Source organism: Globicephala melas, chromosome 10, assembly GCF_963455315.2.
Source record: "Globicephala melas chromosome 10, mGloMel1.2, whole genome shotgun sequence".
In the NCBI taxonomy this organism is placed as follows: Eukaryota; Metazoa; Chordata; class Mammalia; order Artiodactyla; family Delphinidae; genus Globicephala; species Globicephala melas.
The window spans coordinates 72725205-72746122 of NC_083323.1; the positions used below are offsets into that span (position 1 = coordinate 72725205).

Genomic DNA, 20918 nt, shown 5'->3' on the forward strand with positions numbered 1-20918 from the left:
TGTTTCCATACTTAAATTCATCTGTAGCATATAAACACAACATAGGACTACACTTGTGTTGCAGACGATGGGTGGGGTTATTTTTTTGATGAACAACAGAACATATATTGCTTTTCATATTTTAAAGTGAAGTTAATAAGACTTTTTTTTCTTTCTTGACCTATGAGACTGTCATTTTGTACCTAGATCAAATCCTGAGTAAAACTGGTAGACATAAAAAAAAAATAGTGTATATTTTAAGGAAAGGCTTTGGTTTACATGGAAGGTGGTGACAGGGATATCCATGAGGTTATGAGGCCAAGGTGTGATATTGGCTGTCAGGAATATCTGTGGCCACGACATGGTTCTTATAGAGTGAGAATCCTGAGGAGAAGGGACCTGAGATTATTTGGGTAAGATAGTGTTCACTGGGAAGGTCTGGACTCCCAGCCCATTAGGTAGCTATGCTGTCTGAGACCCTGGTGCGAAGGTGCTCTGCTAGCTGACCACAGGTTGGGATACTGATGCAGTCCTGTTGTGCTCAGGAGTGACATGATAGTATGTACACACATGCTGAGGCTGGGCTAAGTTCATGGGATCAGATCATGGACAACTTGCAAATGAATTGTCAGGATAGGTTGGAGAATTTTTCCAATGAGTGTATGGGCTAAGTATGAGCTTGTCCAAGTGGGGAGGAGTCCTAGGCACAGCTTTGAGGACAGGGACAGTGATGTGTGAACTGTGGTTCCTCAGCATAGAGCATTTTTCACAGCCATGAGAAAAGTGAGACAGGACCTCCAAACTGAGGATGGGGGTTGACAGCAGGTAGAAGGAACTGAGTCCAGGGATAAGCTACTTCCATTAGTAATACCCAGGTTGCTGTTTGTCTCTGGGTTCTTCCATCTTATCTTTGTGATCCCTGCTTCTTTTTGCATCACAGCAAGCCCTTGCAAATCAGTTTTATTTGGTTTTAAGAGCTGTAATCTCTTTCTGGTAAGCCTTGACAGATATGCATCGAGTCTTGAGAATGCCGTGGCTGGTAGTCATCCCCTGTAGACCCTCAACATATACTATATGAATTTAGAGCTTTTATTTATGTAAGGAGTTCAATATGCACATATGAATTGGACTGACCCCCCAGGCACCCACTCTCTGTTCACACACTTCCAGAAATAGTTGCTCTCCATCACAAAATCCAAGATAAAACAACACATGGTGTTTGGGTCCAGGCCAGACATACTCAATTTCAGCACTGGGAACATCCTCCTGCTGTTATTGGTGACCATCACCTGGTTGGTGAGCTCTCTGAAGTGCAGCCATATCTAACTTTTCTTGGTTGACACTAGGGTCACCCTTCTCCCTGCCAGCCTGTAGCTCTCACTTCAAGGAGCTCAGCTGGTGGCCCACTCTATTGCAGGCTATTCTACAAGTTCCGGACACCAAGGGAGATTGTCTTCTTGCTGACCCTTCTTCATGGCCCTCTAACCCAGACTTACTTACCCAAGAGCCATATTTAACTCCTTTCAACAGCCACTCTTCCAAGAAAAGGAGCAGCAAAGGTCCACAGTTCCCAGGCAGAGACCTGTGAGGAGAAGACTTGAAGGTAGGGGAGGGGCAGAGGGGTGAAGATAGAGGATATTCCCCTTGAACTCCTGCAAGGCATGACTAAAGTAGCTCTTTGTGGCATTGGATTTGCTTTAAACAATTAAAAATCAGACTATTGACTAGCACCCAAATATTTATAAAATATACAAATAAAACTATTGATATCTTTGAAGCCGATTTTTAAACAAAAGGAACATTTTTAAATGTGCCAGGATATAAATTATGGGTACCTCAGGATTATTATAACTTTTCTATAACATTTTATTAGATCTTTATGGTGTTTTTAAAAATGTTGGCCACTGATATTTGAAATTTGATAGGTATTTATAAAGTTTCCTCAAAGGATTCTTATGACAGCTAAAATTTTTGCCTATTTAGACAGACACTTTTGGCTAGCTACTCGGTAAAGTACCACATGCTGTGATTATTACTTTTTGTGCTTTCCAAGTCAACACCCAGATGCCTGTGAACCTGACCTGCACAGAGTAGTTATTTTGGTTCTTTAAACTGCCTGCCAAACGGTTGCAGTAGCTTTTTCATATGGGCAGATGGCCACTTCAGAACAAATCAAAATATAATATTTGGTCTCTGAACTTACTTTTGAATTCAAATCTTCGAATTCAATGAATGCTAACTCAGATTGAATTTTGGGTTTGACTAATTGTTTTGATGTTCTTAGGCAGTTTTCATGAAACATATTTGATCAAATAACTTAACATGGACTTCACTTCTTATTAGTTGTAAAATGTCCCTTCTGGTGTGTTAAATGCAATAAAAATTTGAGCATATATACTAATATGTAGCTCCTACCCAGCATATGATGAACAAAATATGTATTAACAAGAGACATCAATCCATTTCTGAGGTTATGCACGTAGTTTACTGCTGAAATGCGGTAAAACTTTAAAATTTGTAATTTCTGGTCAGAGTTTATGAGAAACATGAATATGAGCAAAATAGGTAAATTTAGTGTTTTTTTAACAAGGTAGGTATGGCACAGACTTCAAACTATAACACAGATTTCAAGCAAACAAGGATAATTACATTGATTTAAGCAGTTCTTTCCCATTTATTCATATTTTTTTGTCTTATTTCAGACCTAGCTTAATTCACCCCTCCCTCCCTCCCTCCCTCCTTCCCTCCTTTCCTCCCTCTCTCTCTTCATTCCTTCTTTCATTCCTTCCTTCCTTCCATCTTTCCTTCCCTTTCTTCTGTTCTGCCTTTCTTTCTCCTATCTCTTTAAACTGCAGTCCTGAGTAAAATGGATGGTTTCAGATTAACCTAATTAATTACAACTAAATAGCCACTTATGTCATTAACCCAGGATACTTCCCTGGGCTACTCAGATCCAAATGTAGATTTTATATATTCAATGGAACAATGTTTGTTAGAAAATATATTTCATATTATAATTTTTATAATGAGAAAAATGCTAATTAAAACCAAAACCATTAGTCACCTGTAAGATTTGAAATATATGAAAAGTTTGATAACACTGTGTTGGTGAGCCTAAGGAGGAAAAAGCAGTCTAATATTTTGTTTTTCAAAATGTAAAATGGGACAACATCCATGGAGAAGATTTTATCAATATCTAACAAAATCATAGCTGTATCTGGCCTTTGATCTATCAATCCCTCTTCCAGGAATCTGTTCCAAAGATCCAAAAGTACACTGACATTAGTTTGAAATGACATGTATCAAATGTTCTTCAGTGTAACATTATTGGTACTAGTAACAAAACTGAAATCACCCCCAAAATCCAAAATTCTAACACCAAAATCCAACAGTTATATAAACTGCAATATATCTACACAGTGGATTACTATGTATTGTGCAAAGCAGTTGGAAAGATCTCTACAAAATGGATTAAATGGATTATATATTGTATATTTTGGAGTATAAATTGTTAAGTGATAAAAGGAAGTTGCAGAAAACTGTGTATAGTATGTCACCTTGTGTGTAAGAAACCCTCCCTTCCTTCCTTCCTTCTTTCCATCCTTCCTTCCACCCCTTTCTCTCTCTTTCATCTGTTTCTTTTCTTTATTATTTCACAGTTTGTGCTTTTTTTTTTATATTTGCAAAAATAAATAAGGGAAGGAGCGAAGAAAAACTCATAAAAATTGTTCCCTATAAGGTAACTGTCTCTCCATTCTGAAAAGTGAGACGTTGAAATCATCTACTATTATTGCACTTCTGTCTATTTTTCTAGTCAATTCTGTCAGTGTTTGTTTTATATATTTAGGTGCTCTGATGTTGCATGAATATATATTTGTAATTGTTATATCTTCTTAGTGACTTGACCTTTTATCATTATATAATGTCCTACTTTGTTTTTGTGATAGTTTTTTGTTCAAATTGACAATAAATTTTAAGCATAATTAACTGTCATTAGCACAAATTCATGAACTGTATCTTCGTTTTTCTCATTTTTTGAAACCTTATATTTGTAATCATAGTTATTTATATTTGATAAATAAAATTTTTTATAAAGAATTCAAGTTATAAGTAAATGGAAATGTATCATTCAATTTTTGTTTTCTTGCTAGTGGAGGACATTAAGCAAAACTAAGATTTTTAATTCATAAATATGGTAATAAAATTGAACATGTATTTAAAGTATTGAAATAGTATAACTGAAGAATAAAAGAAACATTATAATAAATGCTTTATTATCATTAATGTTAAATTCTTTTGATTACTGAGTTTAATTGAAGATTTTAAAAATACACTATAAAAAATAAAAATACATTATAAATATATTTGCATTATAAATCTATATTTTAAAACTTGTAAATGTTGATAGAACTAATTGTCCTGTTGAATAATGGAACAGAGTTCCTCATCTAATTATTTAATTTTTATGATCCTTGTGAAATAACAGTTAACTATTTGAAATGTGCTATTCATGTTTGTATGTGTTTTACAGAAAGAAATTGTATTCTGTCATAGCTTACATTTCTAAATTCAAAAAGGCAAATATTTCAAGATCTTTATTATCTTGATCATTTTGACACATTTAAAAATCATCCAATTTTAACAAAGATGTCCTTACCAAGAAATGGTAAGTTCTACTGACAAGTTAAAACAAATGATCAATTATTATTTTTAATTATATTTGTTGCTGGGAAAAAGAAATTGTAGAAAAGTAGTCAGAGAAGAAGGATTATATCCTTTAATTTGTAATAAATTTATTTGTAAAGATGGGTGATGTGATGCCTAGCTGTGAAAATAAGTAACATGACAAGTAAATATTAAAGTCATGGAAGTGATCTAAAAATACCTGGATAATTATTGCAGATTATATAAATGTGGGTTTCTGGGGTAGGATTGGAGGTACCAGCCACTTTCCACTGGAAACAAAGCTTCAGTGACTTATATTCTATTGCCAGAAGAACTGGGGAATTTAAACATAGAAATAGAGTAATTGGATGATTTATTTCATAAGCATACATTTTTAAATGTTGCTGATGACTTTTCTTGAAAGTAAAGCCAGAAAGATTTCAAGATTCTTAACTGTAAATATTAGAAATGATTATTATAATACTTTCCATGATAAAATTATTTGAAACTTACTCTTGTATATTCCCAACGAAAGGTGATTCTTATTTTTTATTGTGGCTAATTTAATGAAATAATATTTTATACAAAACACAATTTTCCTAACTTGGAAATTATAATTAATTAAATTAAGAACACATTTGAGTTTTGAGTGTTGTCATTTAGACTGTGGGCATTATCAGGGCACAATAATCCACTTGGTGAAAATTTAGTCTAGTTGAAGGCCAATTATTTTACTTCCTTGTAATTCACATGATATGTCCTTGCAAATAGAAGCAGCCGCTAGCCAAGTAACTAGGGAGAAACAAAGAGCCTTGAGTGGGTGATATTTCAAATTCAACAGTATAAAGCAAAGAAAAATAACACATTTTAACACATAAAAAATGCTAGAAAAAATGTTTACATGCATGATTCTAGTTTGGTAATTGCTTCTATTCTAAATTTTTTCATATCAATTCAACAATAAGCACCTTCCTATCATATAAATCACTATCACTTATAAGTAAGTACGGTTGTAGTTTTAAAGTATTTGGTTTTATCAAGTAATATATGCTCATTAAAAAAAATCACATGTTAAAGAATGTTTTATATTAAATATCAACAGAGTCAGATCACTTCTTCACTTCTAAGTCTACTCTCCAGACAAGTTCTTCACAATTGCTTATATTTTGGTTATTTCCCTTCTCAAACAATATATATTTTCTGAATTTATTAATATCAGATAACATTTATTATTCCCCCAATATCAAATATAAATATTTAACTCACTCAGGTCCTCTTCTCCAACTGTTTTAGTCAATTATGTTATTGTTTTGGTTTTTCTGTCAATTATCTTTAGTATAAACAATGTAATTAAACTCAATCATTTTTCTATAGTCCTTTAATTCAGTTTTCATACTTTATATGACAATTTTAATACCCTTGTTTCTCTACCCAATTTTCTTCACAATCTGCTTTGTGTAAGTTACATTTTTATCATAGCTCTTGGATTTTCATTCCATCCCTAAACATAGCATCTTCTTTCCGTGACCTGAAGATCAACTCAAAATTGAAAGTAAATAAACAATATTTTCATCATTATGGTTGCAAACATATTGAGCAATAAAATACCAATTATCTTCCCATCTTTAGGAGTTCAAATCCAAATGCCCCTTGAGTGAGAATGTTAGGCTGAAAGAATTTCCTCAGTTGGTAAAAAATCATTTAAAATTATATTTGGAAAATAATTTCCATCCTCAGTTTCTGTCATTTTTGGAGGTTATATTGGCCATTTAAAAATGGCATGTACTGCTTTTATTCTCAACATTTTTCAGTTCTAAATCATGCTTATCATTATGTTCTACTACCTTTATTTCTTAAAAGTACCTGTAATGATCCCACTGGAATTTTATTACCTTCTCTGTTGGGTTTTCTCTTTGTTTTTCTTTTATTATAACTTTCTTTTGCTTAATTTACATATTAGTTTCTTTTCTTCCCTTAAGCTCATAATGAAAGATCTTCATAAACTGTGAAGGTAGCAGATAACATTTCTGAGTCCTAAGCACTATAGTGTTGATTTTAAGCTTAGGAATTTCTTTAATCTCCTAAAAATGAATTATATACATATATATAGACAGTATGTGTTCCCCCAGCTGATTGGTAAATAGGACTGTCTTCTATTTAGGTCTGTACTCAAGTGGGGTATTATAGGATGAGAGACTACACACAGTAATCTCTTTTTTTCACCTGATCATAGCAGTCTGCCTTGCTGTTGATAGCACAAGCACCAAACTGACAAAGGCTTTACTATGAATCAACATTCAGACTATTGATCTTATTTAGGATTTAAATGTTTTATTTAAATGTTTTAAAAAGTTTCATTTTGAAGTAATTGTAGGTTCATTAGCAGTAATAAGAAATAATGCAGAGGGGTCTCATGTACTCATTTCCCAGTTTCTCTCAATGGCGACATCTTAGATTATAGTACAATATCACAACCACAATATTAATTTTTATGTAAGATGTGTGACAAGTCAAGGCCCAGTTTTTTTTAACCTATCACATTGCTCTAGTACCATTGGTTTAAAAGGCTATCTTTTCTCCATTGAATTGTTCCTTTCACTTTTGTCAAAAATCATTTGGGCATATTTGTGAGTTTATTTCTGAATTTTCTGTTCTCTTCTATTGGCCTATGTGTCTATTCCTCCACTCACACCACACAGTCTTGATTACTAAAGATAGTATAAGGATGAATTGGGAGATTGGAATTGACATATATACACTATTGATACTACGTATAAAATGGATAACTAATGAGAACCTACTGTATAGCACAGGGAACTCTACTCAGTGCTCTGTGGTGACCTAAATGGGAAGGAAATCCAAAAAAGAGAGGATATATGTATACGTATAGCTGATTCACTTTGCTGTACAGTAGAAACTAACAAAATATTGTAAAGTGACTATACTCCAAAATAAATAAATAAAGCAGTAATAAAAAAAGATAAAGGAAAAAAAATAAGGCTTAAAATTGGGTAGACTGGGCTTCCCTGGTGGCGCAGTGGTTGAGAGTCCGCCTGCCAATGCAGGGGACATGGGTTTGAGCCCTGGTCCGGGAGGATCCCACATGCCACGGAGCAACTGAGCCTGTGCGCCACAGCTACTGAGCCTGTGCTCTGGAGCCCGCGAGCCACAACTACTGAAGCCCGCGCGCCTAGAGCCCATGCTCCACTACAAGAGAAGCCATCGCAGTGAGAAGCCTTCGCACTGCAGTGAAGAGCACCCCCCCCCCACTCACTGCAACTAGAGAAAAGCCCGCGCACAGCAACAAAGACCCAATGCAACCAAAAATAAATAAACAAAATAAATTTAAAAAAAAATTGGGTAGACTGGCTTCTTCTACTATATTCTTCATTTTCCAAATTCTTTTTGTTTTTCTAGTTCCTTTGTTCTTTTCCATATATATTTTTAAATAATCTGGTCTATATAAAAATTCTTGCTGATGTCTTGATGAGAATAGTTTTAAAATTATATATCAATTTTGGCATAATTGAAATCCTTACTGTTATGAGCTAAATTGACTCTCCTCAAAATTTATGTGTAGACGTCTTAACACCCCAGACTTAACAATATGATAATGTGACTATATTTGGGATATGGTCTTTAAAGAGGTATTTAAATTAAAATGAGGTAATTAAGATGGGCTCTAATCTAACCTGATTTGCAATTAGGACAGACACACATAGAGGAAGACTCTGAAGGTACAGAGAAGAGATGGCCATTTAGGAGCAAAGAAGAGAAGCCTTAGGCAAAACAAAACCCTGCTGACATCTTGATCATGGACTTTAATAAGCCTCCAGGATTGTGAGAAAATATATTTATTTTATTTATGCTACCCAGCCTTTGATATTTTGTTATGATGGCCCTTGCAAAACTAACAGTTACCAAGATGAAGCTTCCAATCTATAAACACTGAATGTCTTCCATTTATTTAGAACCTCTTTGATTTTTTTCATGAGCATTTTATAATCTTTTGATGACAATTCTTGTAAATATTTGATTATTTGGATATATTTCTATATTTCATTTTTGAGTGATTATAAAAATCTCACTGCCCATAGTTAATTCCTAGCAAATAGGTTTACAATTAATATTTTATGTTTGTTTTATATCCTGTATCCTTGCTTAACTTATTAATTCTAAAAGGGTATTTTTTTGAGTATATGTGTATTCCTAGACTTCAGTTTGTATACAATCATATTATCTGCGAATAGAGACAAGTTTATTTCTTTCTTACCTACATATCTGTCTTTTAATTATTTTTCTTGCCTTACTGAACTTGCTAGAACACCTCATACTATGTTAAATGAGTGCGGTGAGAGTGATATCCTTGCCTTGTTCCTGATCTTGAGGAGGGAAATAATTCAGTCTTTCATCATTAAGTATAATGTTAACTTTGGGATTTTTGGTTTTGGTTTTCTTTTTATTTTTGATTTCCATAGATGCTGTTTATCAAGTGGAAGAAGTTATTCTCTATTCCTATTTTTCTGAGAGCTTTTTGTTCGTTTGTTGTTTTTACAACATGAATGGTTGTGAAATTTGTCAAACCCTTTTTCTGCATTGAATTATATGACCATGCAATTTTTTTTCTTTAGGATTGGGTCAATTACATTGATAATTCTTGAATATTGAACTGGCTTTACATGCTGAGAATGAATATCAATTGGTGATGTATAATTATTTTTATATATTGCTAATTCTATTTATTAATATTTTGCTAAGGATTTCTACATTTATTTTATGATGGAAATTGGTGTGTAGTTTTCTTTTTGTGTATTGTCTTTTTCTTGTCTTGGTATTACTATAATAATACTGTTATAGCAATAGAAATAAAAATCCAGTATTTTACTTCAAAAACTGTGATCCTCATGAACAAGATCTGTGATTTCTGTCATTAAAGATGTGGGGATAGGGAACTAACAAGCCATTATTTTTAAGTTTAACACTTGTAATTTATTCTCTGGAATCATATGATCATTTATCATATGTGATTGCCAATAGGTGAATTTTACAACTACAGTAAGGGGTGGTGGGGAAGTACAAAGAGATTCTTCTAATACCAGACACAAAACTGAATTTCTGTGTAATTTAGAACAAATTGATTTAACCTAATGGAATTGAAATTTCTATGCTGTAAAATGGGAATTATGATGCCAACTATTAACAGTATTGGGGAAATCAAATGAAATAATATAAGTAACAGCTTGTAAGAACATAGATTTTTTTAATAAGCTCGGTGAGAAATTAACTGTATCTCTGTTCTCTATCTATCATCTATAGAAATAGAAAAAAATAGAAAGATAGATGTGGGCTGGGGATAAACAGGATTTCCACTTCCAACATCCATCATGTCCTTAAAAGAGAATGTAGACTAGGCTTTGGTGGGTTTGACAGGAAAGTCAGAATCCAAGTTGCTCATAAATATTTCACAGGAAGGACATAGATGCTGCTTAAAGTTCTTTCTGAATGGTGTTAGGTGACTTGATTCCGAAAAAGCTTTGAGCTTAGAAAAAATGAGCTTTGCGTATTGACAAGAGTCCTCACATGGGAACAGAGTCAAAATTAACAGACTCTGCAACCCAAAGGAGGCTGGCTGAATATTCCCGCTACCTTTGCTCTGATCATGTGACCATCTCACGCTTCTGTCACTTTCATTAAATAAAAATTAATCTTAACATATTTGGGCAGGAGTGGGGGTGGTTTGGCATGGGTGTCTACTCTGTCAAGGATAAAAAATATCCTTTAGTTCTCATCACCTAATCAGTTGATTTCAGCTCCATTTTCTCCCTTTTCTTTCTTTATCACTGCCTAACCTTGTCCCCTAGGAGTTTCAGACCTTGTTATTCATAAATGGCATAACTTCGTGCACCCTTTTCCTTTTTACTCAAAAGTTTTCTCTAAAATCAAAGGATTACTTGGCTGATTATAAAATTCTTGCATCACGTATTCTTCCTCTCAGTATATTTTAGATACTGATCAAACTGTCTCCTTGCATGAATATTACTGTGAAGATGTCGAATCCATCTTGATATTTCACACTAGTAGGGGGCATAATTTTTTCCCCTCCTACTCCTAGGATTCTTTCTTTGTACCTGAATTTTAACATCCTTACCAGAATATGCTTTGATTTGGAATGGTAGGTATGAATGTTAGGTTTCATTATTTCTTGGAAATCTATGAGCCCCTTCAGTCTACACATTCAACTTGTTTTTATTTCAGAAAAAATGTTGAAAAAATTATACTTTAGACTCTTCCTATATTTTCATTTGCTTAGTTCTTCTTAAAAATATCAATAATACATGTTAGATATACCTTTTTAAAGTCTAGCGTTCCTTCTGTGATCATGTTTACATTCCCCTTTCTCTCTCCCTGCTCCACCTCCCTCCCTCCCTCTCTTTCTTTCTCTCTGAGTCACCCTCATAACTACTTATAAACATCTAACTTTTTCCACCTATAACGGGCATTATTCTCTACACTGGCTTTTCATTTTTTGTCATATTGTGACATTTTGCAACTCAATTCTATATTCTTTGGACATCCTATAAAGTCTCTTTGGAATACTTTTTTCTCATTGTTCAAATTTCACTTATTACTTATAAAGATGATATTATCTATAAATTCTGTGAGAATAATGAGAAGCATTTCTTTCATTCCTTTGTTTTACTGTAACCATCTTTTTATCAGAAATGACCGTTTACTGATTTAAAGAAAAATGTTTTGAGCATAGAGCACATATCATTTCCTTTCTAAGTATGATCCATCTTTGAATTATTTTTGCTGCTTGCCAGAGATGTTGACAACTATGGTAACTGGGACTATCTGGGGTGTGGATTCAGAGGTGTTGACTCCAAACTCTTCCTCAACAAATTGCTTGGGTGACAGAAAAATCTTCTTTGGTATTCAGCGTACATTTGGCAGATGTGAAAACCATTCAGTATTTAAGGATGGGGAAATTTATAGCTGATCACGGGTGACTAGAGTGATGGAATGGCTAAAGGCGTTAAGGGAAGAGGAGGGTTGTTCTTCATAGATCAAGAAACTGTCACTGCCTTAGACTACAGCTCATGTGACCATTTTCGCCCCAGAGCTGCTGACAGTATGAGGGGTAAGCTCTCTGTCTGTGTCTGCTACTGTAAGAAATGTATTTTGCTATTAAGCAAAAACCAGGAGCCCACTCTACCATTGCTGCTAAATTACTCTCAAAGTTGCTGACATTCACTGCTGCCTAAAATCACCTTTAAAAAAATGGCTTTATAAAATATAGGTTAAATATTATAAAATTCACCCATTTCGCGAGCATTTAATTCAATAAATTTTTGTATATTGTAGAACTGGTCTGCCTTTCTTTGCCTCCACCCCTGCATGCTCTTCTCCTAGAATGGAGGTTCCATGCCAAGAAGACCATGAGCAAGATGCCTTCTTTTGTCGTTATGGTCCTGCTACTGTCACAGCCCCTAGGTGCTGAAAGAAACTGAAATAGCAAAGTAATATTCTGTTTCTTCTTTCTTCCTTCTAAATTCCATCTAGTGCCTCCAATTGGCAGAAACCAAGAGAAATTCAGAAAGCTAGGTTGTCTGAAATATGTGGCTTGCATGTTTATCCCTCAAAAGTACAGAAGAAAGTGCAGAAAGGAAAGTGTAATATTGAGAGCCCATCATATTGAAAGCTAGAGTATCCAGAGCACCCCTCAACTTATAAAATCATGGATTGCCTCCTCTATTCCTGTCTTAGCCCATTCAGGCAGCTATAACAAATTACCGTAGACTGGGTGACTTATAAACAACAGAAACTTATTTCTCACCCTTCTGGAGGCTGGGAAATTCAAGATCAGGTGCCAGCAGGTTTGGTGTCATTCATTCATGAGGGATCTGCCCTTATGACCTGATCACCAACCAAAGGCCCCACCTCCAAATGACATCCCACTGTAAATTAAGTTTTAACATATGAATGGGGGCACTAACATTTAGTCTATGGCAATGCTTTTCCTTCTCTCCTCTATTCAGCTCTCAGTGAAGTAACTTTCAGGCTAGGAAAGAAAGTGTACAGATGGTTTTATTTATTTTTATTATTTATTTGTTTTTTATTTGCCAGGTATCTGCTTTTCTGTCGCAAATATCTGGGTCCCAACAGGATATATTCCACAGTACCCGGAGCCTTCCTATAACTCTTGATGTCTTAATTGTCATTTTGTAGAGGTTGTGCAGAATAAGATACTTAATATTTTTTGGAAATGTACAAATATCTTGGAGACTGAGGAAGTTTGTGAAAATAAATATCACGCACTCTTGTTTAGGTTAATATTTCACATTTTTTGGCTAGTATAATTCTATTTGTATATTGAAGTTTTTTTTTTCTATTATATTAAATCTTGGATTTTCTACTATTCTTTTTTTTTTTTTTTTAATGAAGTCCAAGGTCATTGTTGGTACAGCAATTCATCAGTGAGGACAAACAACCAATTTATTGTTGCTAAACAGATTAACATGCCAATCCTTTAAAAAAAAAAAAAAGCCTTGTACAATAATAGTAGCCATGCGTTAGCCACTTTAATATAAAATGTGATCAAAAGTCAAAATACAAGAGTTCAAAAGGCATAGAAAAACCAAAAAGTTTCAATTTTATTACAAGTTTTAGATTCTGGAAATAGTTTTTTTTAAAAAAAACTTATATGCTAATTTCAGCCCAGGGCTAATTTTTTTACAACCAAACTAAGAATTACTACAAGGGAACATCAATGCAACAAACAAGTAAAATTTGCAAACCCAAGTCACAAACTTGCTAACAAAGTTAATACTCATGGTAATGGACAGCACCAAAGAGCAACTGATGCCTCAGTTAAATTTGAAAGAAACAATGCCTTCTCTAGGGCAGAGAAACATGCAAACAATTCTGCTTCAAGAAATTTGCATAGAAATAGAAAATGCTAGAGCCTTTACCACAAATGAAATTACAAAGCCTCAACATGTTAAATTCAACCCAAGGAGCACCAAATGTTAAATTGGAGCCAAGGTATGACTCAAAACATTTAATTTCCAGCTATGCAACTAGCAAGATCACAAGAATTTCAGGTGTGGAAAGGCACCCTAGGCAAGCTCTTGAAAGACATGAATTTGATACAACGTAACCTTAAATCAATGCAGACATTCCTGTAAAATTTAAATTTTAGAGGGCACCATAAGGCATCAGGATCTCTTCTCAAAGTCACTCTTGATATTGTCAGCAACAATCACATCTTTATGATCTCATTAATGACCTTTCACAGATCTCTAGCCTGTACACGTACAGCAGAACCCCCAATATCGTGGGAAGCCCTTTCAGTTTGGCCCTGCTTAACGTGTTTGTAGAATGACTTTTAAGCCCAGCCGTGGCCTAAATGGTGTGAAAGGGACTACTCCCTGGGCATCTCAAGACTTCTCTTCAGCCTGAGCTGTCTCCCAGGACCCTCTCTTCCACACCTGCCCCCAGGGTAAGACTCCAGAACTCTGGGATTCTGAGCCTGACCCCAGGCAACCTCACCGACACCCACCTTTGGAAGCTCCACTATTCCTCATCTCCAGCTTCCCCTGGTGGGGTTCATAGTGACAGTTTGGTGAAAGGACTTGTAGAAACAATGCTTATTTACAAATTCGTATTTTGTAGACCTTTCCTTAATTGAACACCTGTGACTTTTACAGTCGTTCTCCAGACCCTTTCCAGAGGTGTAGTAGAATATGCGAAGCAAAAGGACATTTTATTTCTACAGGAAGAAAAAGGATTAACATACATAGTAATAACTGTGTCCATCAAGAGTAATTTGTAATCAGAAAATGAAGACAAATGCCCCAGAAGCCTGCATTTTATCGACACTGCCACTTTCCCAAAAAAAGAACCTCAGAAACACGTCACTGGATCTGCTTTCAGTGAATCAGGAGTTCCCACATTTGTATTCCTCAATCTTTGAGAAAAGTACCAGATGAAACTGACCCACCCCTTTTTGTGTAAAATAGTAACTAACTGAACTCACATCTCCACGCCCTCATCCACCGGTTCAATGACAAACAGTAGTCAGTTCCCTTGAAGGAGACTTACACATTTTGGTATTTCTACCAAAAAAATTGAAATTTTCAAGCAGAAAAAAAGTTTAATTACAAGTAAGTGAGTGGCAGCCCAAGTGAAGCTCTTTTACTATGATTTCCAATTTTCTGTTCAATCCACACTGCAGAGATACAAGGAAAGCCACCATTTTGTTTCCTAAATTTTATTTAAGAATTCATACAAAATACTCCAGATAACTGAGTTTCAATCCTCATCTTCCTCCTCTTCTTCATCTTGATTAATCTGGAAGTAACGTAATTCGTAACTTTCTTTGCTGTTAGCAACTACGCGTAACCAATCACGGAGATTATTCTTCTTCAAATATTTTTTGGTGAGATATTTCAAATACCTTTTGGAAAAAGGCACCTCGGAAGTTACAGTGATCTTGCTTTTGCTTCTTTCGATTGTTACAACACCTCCTCCGAGATTCCCAGCTTTTCCATTCACTTTGATTCTTTCCTGAAGAAACTGCTCAAAATTGGCCGCATCCATGATTCCATCTTCTACAGGATGGGTACAGTCAAGAGTAAACTTCAGGACCTGCTTCTTTTTTTTGCCCCCCTTCACCACAAGCTTTTTCACTGGCGCCATCGCCGCAGCGGAGGCAGAAAAGCTCTACTATTCTTTTGTTCTTTTAGGCATTTGCCAGGGGTCGAAAAGATGAGATTGAAATAAAATGCTTTTATTCCACTGATTTTTAACAGAAAATTTGCATTCTCTACTTCCAGCCTGTCTGAAACCAGTTTCTAATTGTCTCTCAGGAGAAACAATACTGTTCTTTCACCCAGTACTTTTTGTTTGTTGTTGTTGTTCCAAAGTTCATATCATGGGTCTGTCACAGAAGCAAAATTATAAATTGCAAGTCATTAAGGTATGGTGAATGCCCATCTGTGTAAGAACATGTCAAAGAAATGTTTACCCAGTTGGAATATCACTGGCCAATCTACTATTGTATATAGTATGTGTATTAATATCCTAGTGCTGCTATAGCAAAATACTACAAGTATATGACTTAAAGCAACAGAAATTTATTTTCTCACAGTTCTGGTGGCTAGAAGTCTGGAATTGATGTGTCAGCAGTGCCAGGCTCCCTCTGGAGACTCTTGGGAAGAATCCTTCATTGCCTCTCCCTAACTTCTGATGATCATTGGCAGATACTTGGCGTGCCTTGACTCGAAGTTTCATCCCTCCAACCTCTGTCATCATATGGCCCTTTACCCTGCATGTCTACCTCTCTGTGTCTCTTTCTCCTTATAAGGACACTAGTCATTGGACTTAGGGCCCACCTCAATCCAATATGACCTTACCTTAAGTTGGTTAAATCACAGAGACCCCGTTTCCAAATAAGGTCACATTCACAGGTGCCTGGGTTCAGGACTTCAATATATCTTTTGGGGGGACACAATTCAGCTCACAACAGTAGTAGATATTATTAGTAGCATGGAGCTGGAAGATCTGGTAGATTTTTAGACCAATGGCAGCCAACATATAGTATATTGATATTTATATCAAACTGACTAAAATTACCTAAAAATTTCCAAAAATGAATAAATCTTCAACTTTGAAACTACTCACCTGCTTATTCCATTTTCTATTCAAAATAAATATACAAAGTATGATGTGTGTGCGTGTGTGTGTGTGCACGTGCTATATGTATCTACATGGATTTATGTGTAGGACTTTTCAAAATCCTCATTTCTAATTTACAACTGAATTCTGAAGCTTAGACTAGACAGAAATCAGGGCTTCACGTTGAGGTGGTAAAGTTACACATATATCAATTCTGATAACTAAATTATTCAACCAATTACTTTTTTTTCTTTTTTAAATTGAGATACTATTGACATATAACACTGTGTAATTTTAAGGTGTACAATGTGTTGATTTGATGCATTTATATATTGCAATATGATTACCACCATAGTGTTACCTAACACCTTTAACGTGTCATATAATTATCACTTCTTTCTTTGAGATGAGAACAATGAAGATCTAGTCTCTTGGTAAATTTGAAGTTCATAATACAGTATTGGTGATTATAATTACTATGCTCTACATTAGAACTTCAGGATTTATTTATCTACTAGTTTTAAGTTTGTATCCTTAAATAACATCTCCCCAATCCCCCAACCTTCAGCCCCTGGGAATCACTATTCTACTCTCTGTTTTTACAAGTTTATCTTTGTTAGAATCCACAAATAAGTAATATCATACAGCATTTAATCTTCCTCTGTCTGACTTAGCTCATTTAGCGTAATAAATCAGGGTCCATCCATGTTGTTGTAAATGGCAGAATTTCATTTTTTTATGGCTGAATTATATATATATATTATAATATTAATTATAATATAAATATATATATACATACATATATATTTTACATCTTATTTATTCATCCATTGATGGACACTTCAGTTATTTCATATCTTGATTATTCTGAGTAAAGTTGCAATAATGACAGAAGTGCTGATACCTCTTTGATACCTTATTTTGCTGGGAAAAGAATACTCTCTTCGACAAATGGTGTCTGGAAAACTGGATAACCACATGGAGAAAAATGAAATTGTACCTCTATCTTATACTCCTCATAAAAATTAACTCAAAATGGATTAAACACTTCAACATATGACCTGATACTATAAAACGTCTGGAAGAAAACATGTAGGGAAAGCTCCTTAACATTGATCTTGGCAATGATTTTTTGGATTTGACACCAAAAACACAAGCAACAAAAGCAGAAATCAACAAGTGGGACTATATCAAACTAAAAAGCTTCTTCACAGCTAAAGAAACAATCAACAAAATGAAAAGGCTACCTACAGAATGGGAGAAAATTTTTGCAAACCATATACAGGGTAAAGGGTTAATGTCCAAAATATATAAGGAACTCATACAACTCAATACAAAATAATCCAACTAAAAAATGGGTAGAAGAACTAAGTAGACATTTTCCTAAGAAGACACTCAAGTGGCCAATAGGTACATGAAAAGATGCTCAACATTCAATCTGGAACAATTCTTGAGTGTACAAATCCTTCACCTCCTTGATCAAACTTATTACCAAGTATTTTATTCTTTTTAATGCAATTGTAAATGAGATCATTTTCTTAATTTCTCTTTCTGATAGGTATTATTAGTGTATAGAAACACAACTGACCTTTGTATATTGATTTTGTATCTTGCAACTTTACTGAAACTGTTTATTAGTTATAACAGTCTTTTGGTGAAGTCTATTATAAATATTATATCATATCATCTGCAAGCAGAGACAATTTAAATTATTATTTTCTGATTTGAATGCTTTTTATTTCTTTTTCTTGACTAATTGCTCTGACTAGGACTGCCAGTACTGTGTTAAATAATAGTGAGAACAGGCATTCTTGTCATGTTCCTGATCTTAGAGCAATAGCTTTCAGCTTTTCATCACTGATTATGATGTTAGCTGTGGGCTTGTTATATAGGGCCTTTATTATGTTGAGATAAATTTCTCCTATATCCACTTTGTTAAGAGTTTTTTATTAGGAAAAGATGTTGAATTTGTCAAATGCTTTTTCTGCATCTATTAAGATAATCACAGGATTTTATCCTTTATTTTGTAATGTGATGAATCACATTGATTAATTTGCAAGTGTTGACCCATCCTTGCATCCCAGAAGCAAAGCCCACTTGATCATGGTGTATGATCCTTTTAATGTACTGTTGAATTTGATTTACTAATATTTTATTGGGTAATTTTGCATTTATGTTCATCACATATATTGACCTGTAATTTAATTTTTTTGTATATCCTTGTCTGGCTTTTGTATCAGGTAATGATGGCCTTGTAAGATGAATTTCAAAGTGTTCTTTCCTCATTTATGTTTTGGAGAAGTTTGAGAGGGAATGGTATGACTTCTTATAATATTTGGTAGAATTCACCAGTGAAACCATCTGGTCCTATAACCAAAGATAGGAAATCTGAGAGGAATGAAATATTATGATAAAACATCATAGCCTAATTGAAGTTGGGGGACAAAGTCTTAGTTGCTGTGACAGTAAATTACTCTTAGTTTGAGTAAGAGCTTCTCACATACCACTATGTTCTATTTAAACATGACTAGGATTTCGGGTGATCCTATGACCAGAGCTACTTATCATCAACTGGGCATAATCATATCATTAAGCCATAAAGTCAAGTGGGCACAGCAGAAGTTGACTATATAATGAAAATGATACATTCAGGATTAGGCCAAACAATTTGAATTTGACTTCCTATCTTCTAACTGTATTTTTTTTTCTTTTCTGTCATTATCCAAGATAATTTTCTTTCTCATGAGTAGTCCTAAATGGTTTCTTTACAAATCTATCATGGTAGTTTTGATATTAATTTGGGAGATGGAAATAACAATAATAATAAATGTATGTAGGGCATTCCAGTGACTTCTGGAGAGACATGTTCTCCTGATTTGAAAGGCAACAGGAAAAGGAGAGACAGGGCACAGCCTCTGAATGTTTTTATGTTTTTGCAGAAATGCTGTTACCATAGAAATTCAATGCAGAGTCATGTTAAGGGGTTAAAATATACAAGCAACCCATCTTAAACATACTACATAAGGAAAAATCTGAATTTTGTTATATCTAGTGTAACACATTTAAATTAACATTACTATCAAACACTCAGTAATTTGGCATTGTAAATCTCTTAAACACAAAATTATCATAAACTTCAAACAAATAAGTCTCTCACAGCTTAAAAACAAACAAACAAAAAATGGGGCCTCAGGTTAGGGTTCAATGTGACTTTTTTCAATTTTGAAAAACTTATGAGTTTAATAGGAGTTAAGAAGAGGAAGGACAGGGGAGAGATTGCTAAAGGATTTCTTCCTGGGGTGATGCAAATATTCCAAAATGAGATAGTGGTGATGCTTGCAGAACTCTGTGAATACACCAAACAATGAACACTTAACCACTAATGCTAAACATTGCACACTTTAAAGTGGTAAAATGTATGGTAAGTAAACTATATTTCCATAAAGCTGTTATTTTGAGAAAAAACAGCTTATGATAGGCAGTCTCTTCCTGGGTGCTGGCATTGTATATAAAGATCATATATTACCTAGTTCCTGAAATGTGACCACTTTTCTCTCTAATCAAACTCAGGAGTATATTTTTTCTCTTTGAGTAAAATTAAAACAAAATTTTTAAAAGTAAATGATCCAAAACACAATTTAATTTATACCAGAACATGAATTTTATTAATTTGTAATTAATTTTAAAAACTGATTAAGACTGTAACTCTTAAATTTTTACCTATATTTACTTATTCTGTTTCCTTATCCATAAAATGGGGGCATTTATCATATAATAAAAAAATGTAAAGAAATTAGAACTTTTCCTAGTGCCTAGAAAGTGCTTTGTAAATATTTATTATTATTAATAAGCAATGCACAGGCCATATTCACTTCTCCAATAGAATATTTTTATACTTTACCAAATAAATTTCTTATTTTCCAGTAAGTATTATTTTTTCCTCAAATTTTTTCACAAGCTGTCCACTCGAGAACACAAGAATTTTAAACACCAATCTTCAGCTCAATTAGTTTATAAAGTAGGTGTGAAGTCACAAAACTTCAAGATATTGTTTATTTTTTCAGAAGTCACAGGTCTTTTCGGGAATTAGGAGGTTCCCATCACATATGAAAATAAAGTAACATTGTTAAAAGAATACCATTCAACTGGCATAAACATTGAAACATTCTTCAGTTTTATAATTTAGTGAATTCTAAGCTCCTATTTACCATTTCCACACCTAAAATCATGATATTAATCCAATTCCTCATGCTCAGTTCAGCAATGATTATGCATTCTCATTATGAAATTTGGAACTTACCCAGTTGTACCTGTGAGTGGATGGATGCAGCAACCCCAGTCAGACAGAGGGGTGATTACCACGGTCTCAGTCCCTTTAGAAATTTAAGTTTGGGCCACAACAGGGCCAGATTCATGGGCATTTGACCTGGGCAGTCCCACAGGTCAAATGAAGAGCCCCATACTTAAAAGAACCTCATGCTTGGTCTATTGCTCTGCTGTCACTGTTTTGAAATTCTTAGTAATTTTTGAACAAGGAGTCCTACATTTCATTTTGCACTGAACACAGAAAATTATATAGCTAATCCTGGGTCATA

At 34.3% G+C, this 20918-nt stretch overlaps 1 protein-coding gene and 1 pseudogene across 1 annotated transcript; both read right to left on the bottom strand.

The window, feature by feature from the left end:
* Positions 1-384: 384 nt before the first annotated feature.
* Positions 385-1490, bottom strand: LOC132598019 (T-box transcription factor T pseudogene; annotated as a pseudogene).
* A 13411-nt stretch (positions 1491-14901) lies between these two features.
* Positions 14902-15371, bottom strand: LOC115850096 (large ribosomal subunit protein eL22). The gene has a single exon (XM_060305833.2). The coding sequence runs from the start codon at positions 15343-15345 to the stop codon at positions 14959-14961; it is 387 nt and encodes a 128-aa protein (XP_060161816.1). The 5' UTR covers positions 15346-15371; the 3' UTR covers positions 14902-14958.
* Positions 15372-20918: the final 5547 nt, after the last annotated feature.